This window comes from Chaetura pelagica, unplaced genomic scaffold, assembly GCF_000747805.2.
Source record: "Chaetura pelagica isolate M959 unplaced genomic scaffold, ChaPel_1.0 scaffold3, whole genome shotgun sequence".
NCBI lineage: Eukaryota > Metazoa > Chordata > Aves > Apodiformes > Apodidae > Chaetura > Chaetura pelagica.
The window spans coordinates 959,180-977,586 of record NW_009952974.1 but is presented as its reverse complement, the minus strand read 5'-3'; the positions used below and the strand labels follow the sequence as shown (position 1 = coordinate 977,586).

At 39.3% G+C, this 18,407-nt stretch overlaps 1 protein-coding gene across 1 annotated transcript in view; it reads left to right on the top strand.

Annotated features, from left to right (window-relative positions):
* The window catches only part of KALRN (kalirin, RhoGEF kinase), a gene marked incomplete at its 5' end in the record, with an annotated part of 339,046 nt that overhangs the window by 156,518 nt on the left and 164,121 nt on the right, over positions 1–18,407 (top strand). The window contains 4 exons of the mRNA XM_009996218.1: positions 3,171–3,366; positions 8,608–8,774; positions 13,407–13,526; positions 16,054–16,245. Coding sequence (XP_009994520.1) covers positions 3,171–3,366; positions 8,608–8,774; positions 13,407–13,526; positions 16,054–16,245 — 675 coding nt within the window. The remainder of the gene's footprint in view (positions 1–3,170; positions 3,367–8,607; positions 8,775–13,406; positions 13,527–16,053; positions 16,246–18,407) is intronic.

Below are 18,407 nucleotides of genomic sequence, written 5' to 3'. Positions count from 1 at the left end.
CTCATGGCCTTGGCAGAGCTGGCATTGGGCTGACAAGCCCCACAGGACCTGTCTGATTGTCCAGAGCCACTCAGATGCAGTCTTAGCCCCTATTCCCAGTCCTGGCAATGTGACATGAAGTACCATGGGCTTGCCTTGCATCCCACATTGTTTACCAGCTCATGTCCTGACTTCCTGTACCCTCCTTTCCTCATTAATTGGAACCATTGATTGGAAGTGGGGAGTGTGGTTAGTGGAGCATAAACCCTTCAGTGCCCTGCAATGACCAATAGGACAGGTAGATATTTAGGTGCAGCTCCTCCCATTTGGGGAGCCTGATGAAAGCTGGCTGACAACTTGAGCATCAGGAGCACTGATTGGCTGGGTTGGTAATGCTTCCCTTGAGTGTCCAGGGATGCTGCTCTGCTAGATACCTGGCTTGGACACTTAGGCCTAAGGGGCAAAATGCAGTGCAGAGAGGAACAGCCACTTGGCTGTGCTTGGGCAGGAATTATTGTAGATTTAATGGTAAAAGTAATGCTGCTCAGTGTCTTCCACAGCCAAGTGGTAAAGTTACAAACAGAAAGAGCCCCCACAGCAGAGAGGTTTACCCAGGTGGTTCTGCAGAAGTGCTGTATCTCAGTGTTCTTGTGGGGACATCTGTTGATTCCTTCTTATGTCCATACACACCTTCCCTGACAGTTCAATCCTCCAAAAGATTTTCCTGTCCCCGACACGATCAGCCATAGAAATAAAAGGGACGGAGAGATTTTGTTCTGATCAGAATCCCCTTACCATGGCTGCAAGAGCAAACTTATGTAGCACATTTTTAAACATTTCTAAAAATATTTTCTATTACTGATATTCATAAATGCTTCTAGACATCTTGCTGAGTGCCCATGCCTGAGAACGTTCACAGGAAATTTGAAGTACTTTGTGAACCCCTGCATAATTTTAAACGATCATGTTTTAACAGCCTGACAATCAATGCAATTAATTAAAATGGGCAGTATTTCTAATAGCTCATAAAGAATAAAATTCTTCTAATTCCCTTGTTTCATTGTACCTTTGCATTTACTTCTATGAGCAGAAAGGGCTTTGTGTTCAACTTTAAGTGTTATTGTCATGACTGTAGGAACCTGCTCTTACTCTAAATTCATTTGGTTGTTTGTAGTTTGAAACAACGTCAAGACCACCTGAGTTCTGAACAGTGTTAGCTGAGATCTGTCTAGTTAAACCCTTCCCCAGCATCTATCTACTTTAGTCATTTCTCCATAATTGTTAAATCTGCCAATAAAGTCTCCACAGTCCAGGGAATCCAGCTACAACACGTGAATGAATCAGAGGCTGCTGGAATCAGGAATGGGGCCAAAGAGACTGTAGAGATAGCTATTATTTAAAGGTAATTGAGTGGAATGGGCAATGGAACAAGCTGAAGAAAAATAGAAGCCCCTCAGGATGTCCACACTTTGCTTTTCACCCTGCAGCTGAGGTCCCAGGTTCTTGGTTGAGTAAATCTCTTTTTCTGCCTCTCTCAAAAAAGAGCCTACGAACTGCTCATGTTTTCCTTTCTAATGCAAAACCATGTATTCCCATCCATGCTAATGTGAGAAGGGCTGAGAGCTGGTCCATTTGGATTGCCTTCTTGTGCCTGTGCTGGGTAGAACATATGCTTTCTGGAGAGGAAACCGAATGGAATTTTTTTTTATCTTGACTACTTGGGAAGTTCAGCATCTCACTGCACACAGGCACTGAAGAAGACTTTTAGTGAGAAACAGAGAACTTTTCACTACATCATATTGTGCACAAGTGTGAATTTAGATACCTAGTTTTAGCTCTCCTAAATCTAGATATGAGGAATTCACCTATAAGTCAGAACTAAGACATTTATTTAATATTTTAAATTGCTTTTAGAAATGGTATTCTGCACGGTATGGCACTAGACTATATGCATGATTTCATTTCCCATTTCCCCTGTCATCCCTCCCTCATTCATTGTCACTAGCACATTCCCTCTTCTTTGTCTGTAGTAGCAGAATCTAGGTTGAGGTGGGACTGTGCTGTGTGTGTGAAGGCCAGACCTTGCTTTAATCAAACAGGCGAAAACAGAGAAAGACTTTAATACGGGTTGGCTACTTGTGGACTAAAACATAAAATAGAGAAGGCACAGTAAGCAGGCTGCTAAAATCATCACACTATGTGTTATAATGAAAAAGCAAAGAAAGCAATAGAAGATTTTGCATGTTCCCATGAGTTGCTGGCAGGTAATAGAAGATCTTTGGGTTGAGCCAGGTACCCTTAATCATTCTGCTGGTGATTCAGCAGCTCAGAGTATGATGTTTCTAGGCTGTGCTTTCCCCATCAGTAAAAGTGAATTGTTTATAATCATACCCCAGTGTTAAAAGTTTTCAGATCCACAGGAGGAAAAAGTTACACAGGGTCTGTTTCCAGATCCACTGAAGACAACAGAAAGGCCCTTATAAAATCCTGTAAGTCCTTGAAAGCACAGGATAGGGCTCATTGTACAACTGCAGTAAGTGCTGTGGGGGTTAACTCACAAATTCAGAATAAAATATCTAGCCTCATGATGCATTTTCTGAGAACAATGGGTAGATAGTCTTCACAATACACTATAAAGATGATAATTCTGAAAATGTATTAATTGTCCCTGGTTTAGGGCTTAATCGAAGCAGCTTATAATTTCAGTTCTGTGAAGATAGAATAAATAATATTTCCATCTGTAATATGTAAATATAGTGCATTGCAAAATGTTTTCTGAAACATTCAGGCCATTTTGGGATTATGTGGTCACAGGTGTTACAGATTGTTTTGCAATTCTGTAGTTACTTCTTCATTTGCATTTGAATTTCTTTGGAAACATTATCTCTACCATCCATGTGAATACATTGTGTCCTCTCACAGAGCCCTCTGAATGTGTGAGGGAAAACGAAGGTGCCTGGTTTCTTTTTGGATTGTTGGATTTTTATGGATCCACACCTAAGCAAAATGTTAAGCATGACCATTAAGCAGGCAGGACCCATAGTGTACTGAGGTTTTGGGGGTTTCTGGATCAGATTTGGGGGTTTCTGGATCAGAGTCAAAATGTGAAGCACTTTTTTGATCCAGAAATAGAGAGTATGGTTTTTTCATTGATCTTGTGTCAATCCAGAATCTTTCTTCTGCCCATGAAGGTTACAGCAGAGTTAGATGCCTGGAATGAAGATCTGCTGAGACAAATGAATGACTTTAACACTGAAGACCTGACTCTGGCTGAGCAGCGCTTGCAGCGTCACACTGAGCGGAAGTTGGCCATGAACAATATGACCTTTGAAGTCATCCAGCAAGGGCAAGATTTACACCAGTACATCATGGAGGTCCAGGCATCAGGTGAGGGGGACAATTTCATCTCCATTTTATGTAAGAAAACAAGACAAAGCAACCAAGGAAAAAAAAAATGCGTATCAAGCAAAAAAAAAAAAAAGCAAAAATAGCCCTATAATTTCCAAATACATCGGCTTTTAACATAAGTAAATATGTGCAATACCTGTTTCTCTGCTTCCAGAACTGTGCCCTGTTCCACATTTCAAGGTGCAGATGTGTCCAAGGGAGAGAGAATGAGAGAAAGGGGGGTAAGGAGAGAAGGAGGCTTGTTATCTGTGAGCCCTCTGAGAAAGAATTGAAATATGAGATCCTTGAAGCTAGTAATGAAATTGAATTCTTGGTTGCAGACAGCTGTAATTGGAATTACTTTGTGTAAAAAGGAAATATGATAAACCATACTGGAATTTTCTTTTTCAGTGTGCACTTGAAAGTTAAAGGTAGCAACTCAGGTGTAAAAAAAAAACAACCAACCTTTGGCATGTTCTCTTAAATGCCGACCTGATTCATGTTGATAGGGAAATTAATATTTTTACTCTGCTTCTCAGCCGTAGGATCCTGTTTCTAAGACATCCTATGAATCAGGATTTTTGTAGCCTTCCATTCTGCATTTGAAAAAGGAATATAATAATTCAGATTAATCAGTGCATGAAGTCCATAAATTAGTATTACTTGTGAAGTGTTTTAACCTTCTTAAATGTCCAGAAGGAGAGCAAAGCAAGAGCAATTCCAGTTCTCTCCAGTTTGCCTTTTCAAAATAGAAAGTATTTTTATGGTTTTATTCGTTGGCAAATATTTTACCTCTAGGCACCCACTTTTAAACAAATCTGGCAGTGTTCAGCTTCGTTTGGCAAGCTGCACCCAACAGAGGCTTAAGGATTGCTAGAAGAGTATGTCATGAACGAGACTTGTCCTAATACATCAATTAAAATGCTTTCTTTTTTTTTTTTTCCTCATCTTAGAAGAATCTTAATATGAGTAGGAATCCATGGTGGAAAAAAATATGATCCAGAACAGAGTGCAGTCAGGAGTCTCAGTGACTGTTTTTTAGCAAAAAAAATATCCATGTTCATCAAGAAGTTAGAAACAACTTCTTTTGGATTGCAGATGAAAGATTAGCAACTAAATGAAGTGACTTTGAAAATGTTTTTATAAGATTATCTGAGATCACTTTCTATGAAGCCTACCCAATAAAAATCCATTGCTCCCAAAGGCGAGAAAGCAATAATCCTCATGGGGATGTAGAGTAACTGTAGTTAATCAAAGGTAATGGGCATGTCTGCCATGCACAGAATGCTAAATGCTGGGAGAATGGCAAAATAAGGGAGCGAGATTGCTCTTGGGAGTCTACTATTTCTTATTTCAATAAAGGACAGTTATACTCCATAAAAAATTCATTAGATTTTACTCCCTTTCCTGAATCCTATATAATAGTTTTTTCAGTGCATAAGTTAAGGGATGCTTGTTCTTACTGCCAGAGCTGTGAACCTGCAGGCATTCTGGGAATTTAGCTGCTGTTGCTGTTTCCTATTGCACAGTGTCACCACTGCTACAATCAGAACTCAGCTATAGAAGATAAAACCAGAAAAAATCTGACTCTTTCAGGGACGTTCTACCTAACAAGTCACACTCAACTTACCCAGTTTCTTCCCTTCCCTATAATCCTCTTTGTGCTTTATTCTTTTTATCATGTCACACAGAAAACTGATTCAATTTTGATCACTCTGGTGTTTGGCTTGGAGGTCTTAAAGCTAGTAAATCTGTCAGATGAAATTACACTCAGGTTTTTCCACACATGATGCCTTTTTCACTTGGAAATCTTGTGCAGGTGGAAAAGAAGGTTTCAGACATTCACTCAGGATTTTTGTGTCTTCAATGCAGATTTGGAGCAGTGATTCTTACCAGGCTGTGGAGTGTCTGAAAATCCCCATGAACATTGTCAAGTTGGTACAGTCATCCACTGTATCAATCTCTGTGCAGATACTCAGGGCATCAGTGCATGGAAGGCATCCATGCAAGTCCAGTATTTCTAACGTTTCATACAGCTCAGAGTTATGTTTCTGTGATTCCTTTTACTGCTCCAGCACATGCAGGCGAGCTTGGTTTGGATTCGCCTTTTTCCACAGGCTAATTCACACTGAATGTTATTTCATGTAATTACTCTTCAAAGAAATGTTTGTGGGGTTTTGTTGTGTTGTTGTTTGTTGTGTTTTGTTTTTTTATTAGGGGATATGTTAGAATTGGAAGTCTGGTCATGGTTTCTGAAACTTTGTAGTACTTTCAAATTGTCTTCATATTTCACTAAAATCTGTGTCCTTCAGGAAACATATTTACATTTAGAGAATATTATATTATATAGAGAGACTGGACTTTTTAATGAGCCAGTACTTTTTATTTCAATGAACCTATCTTCTGTTTTTCCAGTTGGATTGTAGCTCTACTACTGATAGCAAAGCGAAATATATGGGCAAATATTTTCAAAAATTGATATTGATTTTTGGGTGTTGTTACTTAATAATTTGAAAGGGCCTGATGTTTCCATAAGCAGCACCTTGGACATTTCTGAGAAATCAATTTCCTGCAGAAATCTTAGGATCATAATTCAGCAGTGATTTCACACCTCAACCTGAGCTGCAGTGACAACACATTCATATAGTGCATTAACACATGCACCTTAGTCATTCTGCTTCTAGGTACTAAAAGTAGTTACACTCTAATAGGTGCTTAATTGTTTGCACAACTGGATTTTATTTTTAAAGTGCATTTCCATTGTTAGTTTAACTGTTATAATGAGCACCACAGTTAGGAGTTGCTCATGCTTTTCAGGGCTACCTTTTTATGTCTTAAAAGCAGTTTATCTAAATGAAGCCTGAAATGCTCTGCAAATCTGGGGAAATGTATACAATCCCCAAGTGTTATGTGAGGAATTCAAAGCCCCTTTGCTTCCTTGTTGTCAAGCCAAATTCATTCATGATTTTTTCCTAGCGTTGCGTTCCGTTTGTGATGTCATTTATACCTAGTTATAGCTATAGGTCATTACTGCAAGGAAGAGGATAATAAATTTCTTGTCACAAGCTTTTAATAGTTCAGCCAAAGAACAACTTCAAAGCAGTTTCAAAACAGCTTCATACAGGTGTAAAAACCAATACTCTTTCGTTACACTGAATAGTGTCTCCCAAATAGCTCATGCAAATAGCTCAGGTGTAACTAATGTGTGTTTTGTAGGATGCCAGTTAGTGGCTCTTTTCTGTAATTTCTTTTAGAAACATTTTCAATTCACTATCCTTCATATCTGCTGCACTGGTTGGAGACATTAAAAGAAAATGGCAGCCAGGTTCAGTTTATCAGAAAATCACCCATGCTTTTCTATCTATCCAAACATAATGTAGAGATAATATGTATGAAATTATTCTGAAAACAAGGCTTTCCATTTGGCAAACCAACCTTTGAGAAGAATAAGTCCTTCCACCACATGCACTGGCACTGTAGACATATGACAAGGAAGAAAGGGCAGATCATTCATCATGGGAAGCACAGGCTGCCCTTGGAGAGCATCCCAGGCACTTCACTGTTTGCTGCTGATGAGTTAGCACAATGAAAAGCCATCCCAGCTGAGTGTGCATGAAGGGAAACTGTGCATTTAATATTGAATAGGTGTGGTGAAGTCAAGCATACAAAAAGCCATCAGGTCCTGAGGATACAGAACCATATGCAGGCTAATTGTAGCAACAATGCCTGGTGTCTGGCATTTGAAAGGAGCTTCATCCCAAGAATAGAAACATATTAAATTTCTAGTTCTCACTGGAAAGCCAAGGGCCATTCCACTTTATTTGGTAATGAAGAAACTGTTTAATTTTGGCTGGGAAAGGAAATAAGCCAATCACTTACATTCCCATGTGCTTTTTCTGATAAGTACAGAAACCAGGATAAAGAGGATACGTTCAGTCATGAGGTCATAATTATTTTGTGTACTGTCCTGTGTAGGTATCATTGTGAAAGAGAATGAAAGTCACAAGTCTCTGAGGAGGATAAAGGGGGAAGAATAGGCATCTTTCTAAATGGGATTTTAAAAATAGCATCCAACTCCATTGTACAGCAGCTTCTAATTAACACATTTCTTTTTTTAATGCCCTATTATTCAATGAAATCAAATGGCTTTGGAGAAAAGTGTAGTGTTTTCTCAGCATTACTGCAATCTGATTATTTTTATATTACGTTCCTTATCCTCCATGTATGGAAGCCAATGGCAAAATTCCAGTAGACCTCAATAAGGGAAGAGTCAGGTCTTTATTAGTCTATAATAACAGAGATTACAGTAACATGGGATGACATCATATTTCCTCCAGGCCAAACTTTCACAATTACACTGGTAACGTAGCCAGTAATGCTATGCTAATAAAGAAGGAAGATGTGAAGCTCATGTAACCACTACATAAAAGACCTGTTGGGTGATCAGAAAATTCAGAAGCTGGGAAGGGACTCAGGAGATGCCTATTTCAACCTCCTGATCCAGTCAGGGTCAGCTATGAAATTGGACCAGATCATTCAAAGATGTATCAATTCCATGCAGGATGCAAAGGATGGGGAATGTAGTACTAAGCCACCTTTTCTCTCCAGTGTGTAAGAATTGGATGAAAATCAGTCTGTGGAATAATTCTGAATGAACTATAGTTTATTGTTTTTATTAATGATCCTTTGATGTGCCCAGATGAGTAAAAAGTTTGCAATGTTGAGTTCCATGCACTTGTAACACTACTGTATATCTGGGGACTAGAGTTTACTCCCTTTCTGATTTCTTCCTCATCTTTTTTATCTTTTAATTTTTAACATGCATTTCTAAAGTAAATTAATTACTGTAAGAAAGGGAGAGTTTTTCTTTTATTTGTTTTTTATGTGCTTTTTTTTTGTTTGTTTGGCTGGGTTGTTTTGGTTGTTTGTGGTTTTTTTTAAATTAAATATTCATGCCAGTTTTTGAATAAGGCTGTGGTTAAGCCATGTCCTACTGGCCACTGGCTGATGGGTGAGATGAACAATGATCACCAGAGAAACACTACTTTGTAGAAAAATGTAGTGATGAAGAATAGAAAATTGGGAAAGCCAAATATTTCATATGAGAGACTTTAGTGAGAATGATTTGCAACTCCCTGAGTAATTCTACGTGTTAGGTGGCAAAAAAATTGTACACCTTATATTTCTGCCACAACTGGAATTTCAAATAAATGCAGTGATCTCTTTTTCTGCATGTTTCAGGCATTGAGCTTATCTGTGAAAAAGACATTGATCTTGCAACACAGGTTCAAGAACTGCTGGAATTCCTTCATGAGAAGCAGCATGAGCTGGAGCTTAATGCTGACCAGACCCACAAGAGGTTAGAGCAGTGCCTGCAGCTCCGGCACCTACAGGCTGAAGTCAAGCAGGTGAGAGTTTTTAACCACACATAAGGTGCTTAAATGTGTTTTCAGCCATTACATACTTGCAAACTGCTAAACTACCTTCTGCCAAGTCACATACCTTTAATCCCCCCTTCTTTAACATTACTTGGTTTGCTGACAGATTGCAGCATGACTCTTTACAGGGCCCTGTTCCCTCTAGTATGCATCTAGTGGCTTCATGAATAGTTATGCATGAAAGTCTGCACAGAACTGGCCCCAGAACTACTCAGCTGGAGAAGCTGCTTCAAATGCCATCATATGTTCATAGAATCATAGAATGTATTGGGTTGGAAGGGACTTCTGAGGGTCATCTAGTCCAACCCCCTGGAGTTATATTCCCTGGTCTGGGAATATAATTATTTGATTTGGGTTCCAGGCTTAAGCTGTTGTGGAGAATTGACCCAAAGAAAAGGATAACTGAGCTGTGAGCTCTAAGTATGACATTACAGTATACTTTCACCTTTTATTGCAATACATCTGTTGACCTGCAGGAATCTTTAATGTCTGGGTGAGGTAAAAAACTCTGTGGTCTGTAGATTGTGGGACTTGTTCATCCATCTTAGTATTGTTACATTGCCATTCTTCCAGATTTAATCCTAGCAGAGGCGGTTAAGTTCTGCCTCCCCTGCTATTTAATTTGGATGCCTCACATTTCTTTGTTTTCCTATGCTCTGCTTACTAATCCTTAGGTGGCTTCACACTTCAGTGCATGTCTGGATTTAAATGGAGTGGTGTTAGTTTCACTAGGAGAACCAGAACATTTTTCCAGACACCTGGAATATTCAGGTTTCTGTTTTACCAGTACAAATGTGGGGGTTTTTTTTTGTGGGGGGGGGGTTTGTGGGTTGTTGTTTTTTTCAAATACTACAAAGTGAAAAATATTTCCTTCTAAAGTAAATGTTTGAGTGATGCTTTATCTGAATTGTTTTATCATTGCTGGCAAAAAAACCCAATTTGTTCTTAAATCACTCTCAAGCTAGAAGCTGGCAGCACCAACACCAGTGCCTGCATTTTCTTTCAAAGTCCACTTTAATGTGAATATTTTGCAACCCTAAATGAAAGTAGCACAGAACTCTCCTCAGTTTTTGTTTTAAAAATATGATCACTTTGCACTTATGATAACTGAAAGCGACCTCCTCATGAAGCTCCAGAACTCTAGAGAGTGCTTTGGCTTCTGAAAAAGAAGACCCCCTGTGAGACTGACAATCACTGCCTTAACGTGGTGATGAGGTGTATCCTTTTTTCCATCGGTTCCCAAAGTTTCTTACACACCACTTAGCTAAGCGTGGAGTTTTGTGCAGTAGATTTATGATGAAATAGAGCTATTTTAACTTGTGATAGAAATACAGAGGAGGAATTTGTGTAGCAGAAATGCCAACAATGCAGGTTATCACCAGCTGACCAGGTCTCACTAGCCCACTTAGCCGAGATGAAGTGCCACTTGGTCAGCCCTGTGGCTGCTCCTGGAGCCATACAGAGGCAGTGCAGCACTTGCCTCGTTATCAAATATCTGCTGGACTTAAACTATTTCACAAACCAAAGGAAATGATTTTAGGACTGAGCTATCTACTTACTGTGAGAGGAGAACAGCTGCCTTGAATTAGTATTTTTTAACGGAACTTTGGACCATCAGAGTCTTCATTACTATGTGACCTTTCAGCAAACCAGCAGTGAAGAACCATTTTATTTGTTCAGATGAATACTAAGGACTCCTTTGTTTATTAACCTATAAATTACCACAGCTACAATTTCCCTTAAAAAGAGGCAAGTTAAAATATATCTGCACCCTATCTAGTTGGCTTCCTGTAGATGAGTCATGTTCCCAACCATTTAGTGAAATTGGGAAATATATTGATTCTGTCTTGTAATTCATCTCCAGTCTGACCCAGGTTTCCTTCACTTTCATTTCAGTGCATCTGAGACGATGGATGATCTCATTACCAAATTGCTCTCACTCTTGTGAATCAGTTGAGCTATGGTTGCTGCAGGACACCTACTGTGGCTGTGGTTAAGTTCTGCTGACACAGTAAAATTGGTCAAGGCTGCTACATGTACATGTGTTTGCATTTTGATATAATGGCTCAAGGAAATACAAAGTCTTTCAACTGTCTCTATCTATTTAAGTCTCATTTACCAGGGATTTCTGGTTTATATCTTACGCACCAAGGGTTTGAATGCCAAGACAATGAATGGAAGTTTGGGGCCATTAAAGCAGAACAATTCCAAATGATATGTTCTGTGAACTGTGTTAGGGTTGAAATAGTATAGATCAGTGATTCACAAACTCTTTGTTATTAAGAAACATCCTGCCTAAGACTGCTTTCCCCTCACTTGGATCCTACTCATTTCCGACAGAAAGCACAGAGCTTAGATTGCTTGCATTAGAGGAACAGCAGAACAGAGTTGTGGAGATCAGTTTAAAAACCAAACTTTCTAATGCTGTGCTTGCAGATGTTTGGATTCCCTATCCCCTCTTTTTGTCTTCTCTATGTTCTATTTCTTTTTCTGATAAACTTTGAACTTGATCTGATTTGCTCCCAGATTTCCTCACTTATTTTCCAGAGTGATTCAAAGTGTATTTATTCCTTCTCATGTGCCTGTTACCCATCCACTTTTACTGTTTGACATTAGATTTGCTTGCAGATGAACATGCTCAGAGGATGATGGGAAGTAGTCATTTAAGATATACTGAATATATTTGGATTTTTTTCACAATTTAATGCCACAGTGCTCTCAGAAACTTGATGCAATTTTGAACCAGAAGGTGTCCTTGCTGGTGATTGTGTCTATGGTATTAAGAGCCTCTCAAAGAAGCTGTGAAGGCTCCACAGATGTAAAAGATTTACTTACGTTATTTTGCCTTTACACTTAAAAATCTTTTCCAGTGTAACTTGGTGGATATCATTAGCAAGGCCTTAAGTCTTTTTTAGAAACATGAAAGAAGAGGATCATTAACACTAGAGGAAACCTGGGTGCTCACAGTTGTATGGTCCCTCTTCCTCCTTACTCAGCCTTTTTTTTTTAACTAATGAAGTTGCTAAGACTGAGGTTTCTAGTGTTACATTTTTAGCAGACATACTTAGTATTTCCTGTACTCTATATGGCCCAAACCAGGATATATCACATATAAAAAAAATATATAAAATATATAAAGATATAAATATATATATTTTTTCATATATAAAATATGAAAAGATGTCTTGCTTTATGATGTCCTCACTTCAAGTCTTTCCTAGAGACAGTGATCTTTTGGTTAACTTCAGCTTTTTGTACCATGTAGTTGGTAATAATGTAGCTTTCTTATCTGATGGATTATAGAAAATGCCAGCCAAAAACATTGCCATATGATAACTGGATTTGTTTTCCTTTAAATCTTTGTTGCATTTCCCACAGGAGCAAAACCACCTGCTGATGAAAGAAAGGAAGCTGACAAATGAAATCTTCCACACTATTGTACTGAGCAGAATGTAATTTTCTACAAATTAGGGTCAGCTACATGTGTAGATGGCTCCCCTTTCTTTCTCTTAGGGAAAACTAATTTTCCTACCTTCCAGGGAACTGAATGGCTATAACTAGGATGATACATGATGTCAGGTTACAAACCAAAACAACAGAAAATCCCCATTTCTTTCAGACAGTTTAATGGATTGTTTAGTGACACTGATTGCACAAAAAGGAAATTACTATGTAGAATCAGCAAAGTCTATTTTGCAGCTTTGTAATTTGTGAGCTAAATTTAGCTCCGTGATTGGGCAGTCAGGACTTCCTGCAGATTGATTTCAGCAACATTCTGGCTTTATTGGAATAATTTGACAACCACACAAGGTAGAAAACAGGCTTTGAGGCAACACTGCAATAAACTTGCACGTGTTCTGGATGCTTATTTTAGAAACAGGTGTCTTAAAATAGCAGAAAATGTTGCTGCTTAAATGAATAAATGCAAGGTTGATAGACAAATTATATATATTTAGGATTTGATTCTTCAGTTATTACAGCAGGAGTTGCATATCTACAATTACTCAGAATATTCCTGACTCAATATAAAATGCAAGACCTGTGATTCCTTCCCAGCTCTGCATGCAGGTGGAAACTCCAACTGCTTCTTAACTCCATGTTAGATGAAAACAACTGTGTCTTCTCCCTCCTCACCCCTAACCTCTGGACCTTTGTGTGAAAGAAACACAGGCAAATGAAGCGGAAAGGAGTCATGAGGTTCATGATTCCAGCTGGAAATTTGAAAAAGAAAGAGATCTTCATGTTTAGTTTGAAATCTCCCTCATTACACTTCATGGTTTTTCCCTGGGGTATTTGCACACAGGAACATTAATTGTTGTGAACAAACCTTGGAAATGAAAGCTCTTTACTATCTGAATATGCATGTAAATATTTTAGGTGTTGAATTCTTCAAGCAATGACTTCTTCAATAAGATCTTTGCCCTCTAAAAACTGCTGTCATTACGTTCTTATCCTAGGATTTCTTTCTAATCAGTGATTCAGGCTGAGACCACACTGGACAGGGTACCTTTTTATTAGCCAGGATGAAACATTTTCTAATGGGTGACCACATAAACCTTGGTACTGAAGCAACCTTTCCATAAGCACATATTTTCTTTGCAGGTGCTTGGCTGGATCAGGAATGGTGAATCAATGCTGAATGCAAGTCTTGTCAATGCAAGCTCCCTCTCTGAAGCTGAGCAGCTCCAACGGGAACACGAGCAGTTTCAGCTGGCCATAGAGGTAACACAAATAAGTTAACTTTCTCTTTCCCAGCTGAACATCATACAAAAGGATATGTCTTCAGCATCAATCATTGCTTGCTTGAAAGAAGGGAAGGAATAAAAACTTTAGAAGATTAACTTAATTGTTTAGCCATAGGTTAATAGTGAAATAAATTCTTTATCAACAGCTAATTCTTCTGCTATCAGCTACCAGCCTTTCCATTCATGAAAATGACACTCATGTGTCTCCTGATAATTTTTTCTGAAAAAAAAAAAAAAAAAATTATTAAAATTCAGAAAGTGATCTGAAAATGGGAAGTCAGCTTTTCCCCACGTCTATGATTTCCAGATCATTTCACAGCATTGATTTATGCATATCTTTGTTACTGGACAATGCTCTCACAAGACATTTTTTCTTTCATTTGGCTCTCCTTTTGTTGACAGCAGAAGAGACATTAATTCAAACCCATATTCTCAAATAACTTTACTTTGAATAAGAGGCAAGAGGGATTTTTAAGAATTGCCTGCTACCCTGAGCTTTTGCCCCTGCTTGCCCTGAAGTAGCAAGTCTTTGACCTGGTCCTTGAAACCTGATTTTGAGCCAAATCCTTTGCCTCACTCATGGAGTCAGGACATGGCAGGATGAATAGCTCCTCCTCTGAGCTACTTTCCTTTGGATGAGAAAGTAGTAGAGGTCTGTGGGCTCCCCTGAGTAGGGCACTTATAAGACTTCTAGTTCAGCTTAATACTTTATATAGCTTAGTCATTATGAACAAACCCTGCCCTCACAGAATGTGCTCACTCTGGTTTAGCATCAAAGCTAAACCAAATTTAATGAAAGTAGTATTTCCATAATAGAGATTTTAAGAGATACCTGATTTAGCAGGGGGAGAAAGTGTGTTTATGTCTTCTGGTAAACTTAAAATAAGTCAATGTATATTATATTGCTGCTAGTAATTATAGAGTTTAAATCTCAGCTAAAGACCTATTTCAGTCCAGCCCCACTCACACTAAGGAAGGAGCAGCTGTTGTAGCTCCTAAGGGAAAAAGAAGTTTCTATCAATCCTATATGAGCTGTTTGGTCCTAAACTGTGCTGACCACATCTTGGCAGATGTCAGCAGAGAGCAGTGGGGAGCAAGACACAAAGTGGCTGTGTTATGGCAGCCTCTGCCACTGGGGAGGTGCTTGTATTTGGTGGTAAATGCAAATCACAGAGGGGGAAGAGGGTTATGCCACAGTAAGGGGAAAAGAAGTTTTCATGGGGAGAAATATTAACTATCTGAAGTGTTTAAAGATCAATATGGGGAAGAGATCAGCAAAACACAGAGGGCAGACTGTTCCCTAAAGGCATCCTAGATGTGGAACTGATTTTCAGTTGAAATCCTTTAAAGTCTATTTAAAACAAGTATTATGACTCTAACATCAGTAAAGCAGCTGGATATTAAATTTAACCAGTTGTTCTTGAACATCTTCCTACTTTTTAATTTTTTTTGCTAATAGCTTTCTCTACATTGCATTATTCATCAGTGGATTACCGGATTATTTCAAGCTTCTTTCCAGGTTCAAGGATTAGATCATAAAAGTATCACATGAGAATGTCTCAGCAGCAGTTAAAAATGGGATGCAGAACATCTTTGGGAGATTTTAGTGCTTCTGTTTAGAAGATTAAAATTAAATATTGGACTACACCATGCCTGAACACAGTTACTCAGGAGGCTGTGAAGGGCCAGTGGCTGTTTTCCTCTCAGTAGCCCTCAGAGGAAGGTGTAACCACCACGTGCTTACTGAGAGAAGCTGGTGTAGGCTGGGAAATGGGGCAGAGAATTCAGTCCTGCCTGTAAAGTGGATACTGAGTAAACTGAGGAACAGCAGGTAAAATAGCTTGACTCCCCTCAGCTCTGCCCTTGTAGGTAGCACATTGTAGCTCCAATAGGAGTGAACTGACTTTCAGAAGTGTATCTTGTCAATATTTGTTCATGCCATTTAATAAGGCATCTTCATGTCTTCTGGTGTTGATGTTTTATATCCTGCAGACAGGACAACTACAGACAAGTGAAGTTGCTGATACCAGCAAACTGGCTGGCAAGAGTCAAACTAGACTAAGAGTCAAACCCAGAGTTTCCTGGCTCTATGGTGTTTGCTTTTTTATCTGTAGTTTGTGTGCAATGCAGTAAGGACTGAGTACAGGCTGGGTGGGAGCTCAGCACCACAGCTGCCTGCATTGGGGTTGTCAAAATGGATCCACTGGAAACCCCACCCTGGGTTGTTGCCCAAGGGGCAGGAGCTGATCTGTGGAGCTCACCCATCTTAGCCAGTGCTTGCTTGTCCTAAATTTAAGTAGCATGTTGCAAATGTATGTGAATAATTGAAACTTAAATGTTTTACAGAAAGTAACTGTTACCTGAAGATAACTGAGAATGTTTCACTCTCTCACATCTCCATGCTCACACCTTGCTTCACCTTTCTACCATACATCTGGCACATCTGTACAACCTCTCTTTCCTCCCCTCATACACAGTCCCTCTTTCATGCCACTTCCTTACAGAAGACACACCAGAGTGCCCTGCAGGTCCAGCAGAAAGCTGAAGTGTTGCTACAGGCTGGGCATTACGATGCCGATGCTATCAGAGAGTGTGCTGAAAAGGTGGCTTTGCACTGGCAGCAGCTGATGCTGAAGATGGAGGACAGGCTCAAACTTGTCAATGCCTCAGTGGCCTTCTACAAAACCTCTGAGCAGGTGAGCTGAACAGTGTCATATCTGTATCACAGCACAGTGCTGCACTCTGGGATTTAGCTCCTAGGGTGTAGTGTGAAGGTCTTGGCTCTCATGCAGATCAGCAGCGCAGTCTCTCCACTCCTCCAGAGTTTTAAACTTTTCCAAGTACCTGCTCTGCTAATACCACTAAGGAGCAGAGCTTATTCTCCCTTTTCGCTTGAGTAATGCCAAAAGTAGGAAGAATGTGGCTTCAGTCAGCCCTGCTTGCTTTTAAAAGCTGCCCTTTGTCTTTTTACATATATTTGCATGTCTCCCTCCATACATTAGGTGTATATAAACCTTTGTGTCAACTGAACAGGACCAACATTGCGCCCTCAGCTGACTCTCAGCTGGTAAACGCCAATGTGAGTGCACTTTGTGATGTAGCAGTGCTGGTGGGTGTGGGTGAAAGGTCATTTGCTCCATTGGCATAGTAATGCTAAGCCACACATGGAAACCAAAGCTTGAACTAGTCAAAATTGTTTCTCTGACAAGTATTTTAATAACGGAAAAAACCCCCACAAGGAAAGCAAAACAACAACAACAAAAACTAAAACAAACAAACAAAAAAAAAAGAGGCAATAACATTAATCTCAAAGTTTTAAGTGAATCAATGTAATTCTTGAAGTTATTTTTTTAATTGTTCCCTTTTCCAATGGGAAGGATTTCTGAAATACCACCATTTTAGTTTCAAGTTCTCATGATATCAGAGTTAATTTTGAGGACTATAAATATGCTTTTCCTTGAGAACTGCTTGCAATTAATTACTTGCTACTTTGTAATACCTTCCAGTGTTTTCACTAGCAGTTAAACACCACCATGCAGAAGAAGATGTGAAAGGATTTCTCTTAAATCCATCTGCATCACAGATAATTACAGGAGTAACTGTTACATGTTGACACAATTTTACTTCATTCCAGGTGCCCATGAATTGCAAAACACATTCCAGTTGGCCACTGGTGTGGTGGAATTATCCATCCTGTATCATTTATACTATAGTCAGTGAGAATTAGTGTCAGTGTGGATACTTGAATAGCCTTGCCTGATATAATTTACTGCAGCCAGGCAGTTCATGTCAGCATGGGCATTGAAGGAACCTATGGTTTCATCCAAAAGGCAGCAGGCATTTCCATTAAATTCTCTGTTGTTATTATCACACAGTTAATTCCACAATTACAGAACCAGACATGGGAAGTTTTTTAGCACAAGTAAATACTTCATTATGGAGAGAGATATTTTTTTCCCTTACATCGAAGCTGTAGACAGTCCTTGAGCCACTTTTTGGTGTCATTTCTTTAATGCATTTTTAAGATTGTTTAACAGGAATTCATTCTTTATAATGAATGTCTTTGACTGTTAAAGAGTTTCAAACAGATTTACAGTCCCTGATGCATTCAAGATTGAAATGAATTACTGCTGGTGGAGGATTGTAAGAAATCAAAACCATTAAGGGATTCATTAGTGCTTTAGACAGTTAAATGTTCTGGCCAAAATATGCATAGCCAGTAATTTATCAGCTCAGTCTCGTCCTGCTTCCAAGTCATAGACAAGCATACTGCAGTGCCCACCAGTTCATTCATTAGCTGTGTCTATTCAGCAAACGTTTAGGGCAAAGATCATTCAGTCTTTGACTGCTCATAACCTCAGTGCTGCATCTGGTCTGTCCTCCTCGAGTGCAGAATGTCTGTCTGCAGAGGCCACTGAGAGTCATTCTCAGGATCTGCAACACGTAAGACTCAGCCTTGTCTGAGGCCACTGCACACATGGTTTCCAGACTGTGTTGGTTTATTTACCACCTTCCCTTTATTCTACCAAGACAGATACTTGTGTAAGCCCTGGACAGTGGAACACCTGCATCCACCTAGGCTATGACACTGATTTAATGTCTATTGGTTTCCATCAGTCTTTGCAAAAGCTGTATAGGGAGCAACTAACATGCAGCTGAAGAGAATTAGTTTAAGCTTCAGCCTTTGTTTAAGGAAAGTATTTAAGCATGTGTTTTTCTTTAAGTATGTGCTAAGTCCCTTGACTTCAGTGGGATTTAAACACATCTAAAGCACCCTTCTGGAATAGACATTGTTCCATGAATGATCCACTGGGGCCAGCATGGACCCCTGCCTTGATTCAACCTTTATCCATCGGAA